The following is a 4,360-nucleotide window of genomic DNA, read 5'->3' on the forward strand; positions in this document are numbered from 1 at the left end:
AGTCAGTTAGAGAGGTAACATAACAAAGCTGTATCCAGGGTTCAAATTCTGGTCTAGTCCCGCTGGTTTTTTTGGTTTAATTTTTACACCTTTTGGTGAAATTTGTTTCAAATCTGTTATTTTTCATAAATGTCCCACAAGGTATGGTTTTCTTTTCAGAATTGATTTATCAAAGCCACAGTCATGCTGGATAACAGTTTCCATTGTCCAGTTACAGTTTTTATCGGTGGTACTGCCGTCCTAAATTCTGTTTGATTTAGTTTCCAAATGTAAAATGGAATTATTTTTTCTTAATGGCGAACCTACAAAATGTAAAATTGAAACTTAAAGACTTTTTTTTTCTGTTGAGAAAATTTATTTCATAATTGAATTAGCATTCTTTAAGTTTCACTTTGGTGTTTTGTTAGTTTTCTATTGTTAAAACCGTATGTACCGTTACATTGTAGTAGTTATATATTGTGTACTCTCATTACCAGATGTCATTTTCATCATTTAATATTTGGCTTAAGAAATTTAGAAGGTAAAATTTGAAAAAATAAAAAATGTCTTCAACAATGAAAGATGTTTACGAATGAAAATAATAATTCAAAAATGGTTTTCCGTAGGTTTATCTGAAAGCTATGAATTTACGTCATAAATTATTGCTTCAGAATTAAAAAAAATGAGAGTGCATTGTACACACCTGAACCTTGCTCGTTATCTCACCTGACCATTCCTCATTGTGTCACTAACAGCTAGCGGAGCTTCACAACAGTCTGGACCAGGTGGATGCTATATTATCCACCTTTGAGAAGGACATGTATTCCACTAACACTCGTAACCTTGACGACACCTTTAATAACAATATGGCTGACAATTTTCTGGCCAATAACCTGTATAGTGCTACAGTAGAGAACTACAGACAGCTGGTGAGTCAGTAACCACGTCATCAGAAGTAAATCTCTCTATTCTGTCATTTATTACTAAACTCAATTATTAACAATAATAGTTTAATTGTTCTTCAAAAAGATTTCAACTTGCAGAAGGAATTTCAACAGTTTTATAATTATGTACATGAAACCTGTCTATATAGACCACCTGTTTAAAAGATCACCTGTCACCTGTCTATATAAAGAACCTCTCTAGAAGATCAACTGTCTATATAGAACACCTCCATAATATATCAACTGTCTATATAGAACACCTCTGTAAAAGATCACCTGTCTATATAGAACACCACTGTAAAATGTCAACTGTCTATTAAGAACACATGTATGTACAGACCACCTGTCTATTAAGATCATATGTATGTAGAGACCACCTGTCTATCAAGAACACCTTTGTAGAAGATCATATGTATATAAGACCACCTCTGTAAAAGATCTCATGTCTATATAGAACACCTCTATAAAAGATCATCCATCTATATAGACCACATGTTTAAAAGACCACCTGTCTATATAGAACACCTCTGTAGAAACCACATGTCTATCAAGAACACCTGTCTGTACTGACTGCCTGTCTATTAAGAACACCTGTCTATTAAGAAGACCTCTTTGTATATACCACCTGTCTATCAAGAACACCTGACTGTACAGACCACCTGTCTATTAAGAAGACCTCTTTGTAGATACCACCTGTCTGTTAAGAACACCTGTCTGTAGAGACCACCTGTCTTTCAAGAACACCTGTGTGTAGAGACCACCTGCTTCCTAATAATACCTGTCTGTAGATACAACCTGTTTTTTAAGAACATCTGTCTGTACAGACCATCTGTCCATTAAGAACACCTGTCTGTAGAGACCACCTGTCTACTAAGAACACCTGTCTGTACAGACCATCTGTCTATCAAGAACACATGTCTACTAAGAATACCTGTCTGTACAGACCACCTGTCTACTAAGAACACCTGTCTGTAGAGACCACATGAAGAATAATACAAAAGCTGTTGATAGAGGTGTAATTATAAGGTCGTTGTAGACAGCTGGTCTTCCCATATCTCCTGAATATTCATTATAGTTAAATTAAATAATGGACTTATTGTTTTTTCATTCATCAAAATCATTGAGGAACAGTCACAAAAATACAAATTTCCATAAAATTCTGTAATTTAAAGTTTCAGGTAGCTTTTTGCTTAAGAAAGGATTCACTTATAGTTTGGCTGAATTCAAGATTACTTTTGGTTTGGGATTAATGTCACTTTTTTCATTTTTGGTTCAAGGTCACTTTTGATTTGGGTTTCAAGGTCACATTACCATTCTTTGTTTTAAAGCAAATAACTGCATGTTTCATCCTGACACATTTGTATCTTAATATTTCAATGTAATTAGAACATGTTATATTATCAAAACATTCATCAATCATAAAAGTGTTATTTCACCAGATTGCTACACACATACTTATACCATCTTCTTCTTTTCTTGTAGAAAAAAGCTGCTGAAAATGTGCGACATGTAACATCATCAACATTAAACATTCTTAACTCCACAAAGGAGACAATTGACTCTGAAAAAGAAGACGATGGTTGCCTAGCAACAAGTACTCCTCGCCAAGAGGGGGAAAGTCGAGGTTCTAATTCAAATATGGTCGCATCAAACAGCAATTCCAAACTTCAGGAAATTTCAGGTCAACCTCTGGTACACCAGAACAAGTGGTACAACTCATCATCGTATCCAGTGGAGTCCTACAGTGCTTACATCTATCCAAAAACCTCGGTCAAAGCTTCATCAGCTCGTGAAACAGACACTTTAAATGTGAGGAATGATGGAAGTGTTTCCAGGACAGAGAACATGTCGTTGCAGTCAGAACTTGTTCTTCCATCGTCTTCAATAGTTGATAACAAACCATGTGATTCTCAAGTCAAAGAGCTTCCAGTGACGGTGGATACATTCAAGAGTTTATCTGAGTCAGATATTAAACAGGAAGTGGAACCACCACAGGAAGTAGAACCACCACAGGAAGTAGAACCACCACAGGACGTGGAAGTACAACAGAAAGTGGAACCGAAGCAGAAATTATCACAATCACCAACACGTCAGAAAGTTAAAGTGGTAACGGTTGTTAATACTGGACCAAAAAAACTGGTGACTTCACAGTTTAACAGGGACTTTTTTGTGAACACGACGCCGACAATGCCACGTAAACACTGGGAGGTAAATACGTCCTACAAGTCTACGACCCCACCGGTCAACCGCGACAAATCCTTAGAAGAGACGCAGGAACAGGTAAACTCTTAATGTTATCAACAAATAATGTCTTAACTTTGGAAATAACAATTATGTATACATATTGTAACCTCGTATAGCTAGAATTATAATCAGAAAGTACTAAAAGTTATATAATTTTTCACCATAACAGAATTGATTGTAATTATAATATTAATGATGTATTAACCGAATCTTTTAAACTAAAGAAAAACGTTTAGGTAACTTAGTGTCCAGAAAGAGAGATATTCCCCAATATTCCCCCAATAATGAATAATGTACACATATATAAAAACACTAGACACTAACCCCTTTGTTGCCTTTTCCTGTATATCTAAACAATGGGACTGTTAGCTTCCTGGAAATTGTTCTGAAAATGATAAGAAAAAATTGTGTTTAAAAGAAAATTAATAAGAAACACTTGGATAAATAACAGTAATTTTATTATTTGAAAAATTCAGAATGTCAGAAAATGATCATAATATGGCTAGTTATTAGCTACCAGTGTTTTGGGTACATTTGGTGTTGAAAAAGTCCTACTTATCTTAAAAAAGAGCATTTATATAATTCTACAATTTCAGATTTACATATTCCATACTGGCCATAGAAAGATAACAAACTGACTAGTAAGACAAATGTTAAAACAAAGCTGTCAGTTTTTCATTGATAATGAATTCATTATGAAATTTCAGGGGTGGATGAGTTAATGTTGTGAGTACCAGAAGTAAAGTTTCTGTAGCCGACTCTGAATAGGGGGAGATTGAGTTGTCACCTCTCAAACATTTACTCATTCACCCCAACATATTTAAAATGGATTTGTCATGTCTATGATTTGGTAAGGTTCAAAAGTGACTTAAGGGGAACACAGGTCATCTCTTAATAGAGGTAGTCGACTCACCAGCAGGTTTGACTGTAATTGATGTGTGAATATTTAATAATTTCAAAATCGATAAGCTACACAATAATCATGGTGATGTATTAATTAGCTACCTGCTTACCCACTACTAACAAACCAGAGTGTTGTACCCTCCCTTGGCTTCACAGAAAACCTACTTTGCATGTATGTAAATTAACAAGAGGTTATTCATTATAATTTATATCATAAACTTGGAGTAATACATAGACAGGGAGTTATACATAGACAGGGAGTGATACATAGACAGGGAGTGATACATAGA

General features: G+C 34.9%; 1 protein-coding gene across 3 annotated transcripts in view; it reads left to right on the plus strand.

Annotated features, from left to right (window-relative positions):
• The first annotated feature begins 677 nt into the window (after nt 1-677).
• Nucleotides 678-4,360, plus strand: part of LOC110460540 — a 31,327-nt gene continuing 27,644 nt past the window's right edge. Inside the window, exons 1-2 of one of the 3 annotated variants that reach the window (XM_021513503.1) lie at nt 678-908; nt 2,406-3,203. In XM_021513503.1, the coding sequence (XP_021369178.1) occupies nt 798-908; nt 2,406-3,203 (909 nt within the window). In that variant the 5' untranslated portion in view covers nt 678-797. The remainder of the gene's footprint in view (nt 909-2,405; nt 3,204-4,360) is intronic. The other 2 variants (XM_021513504.1, XM_021513506.1) reach the window with 2 other exon arrangements.

Source organism: Mizuhopecten yessoensis, unplaced genomic scaffold, assembly GCF_002113885.1.
Source record: "Mizuhopecten yessoensis strain PY_sf001 unplaced genomic scaffold, ASM211388v2 scaffold10425, whole genome shotgun sequence".
Classification (NCBI taxonomy): Eukaryota; Metazoa; Mollusca; class Bivalvia; order Pectinida; family Pectinidae; genus Mizuhopecten; species Mizuhopecten yessoensis.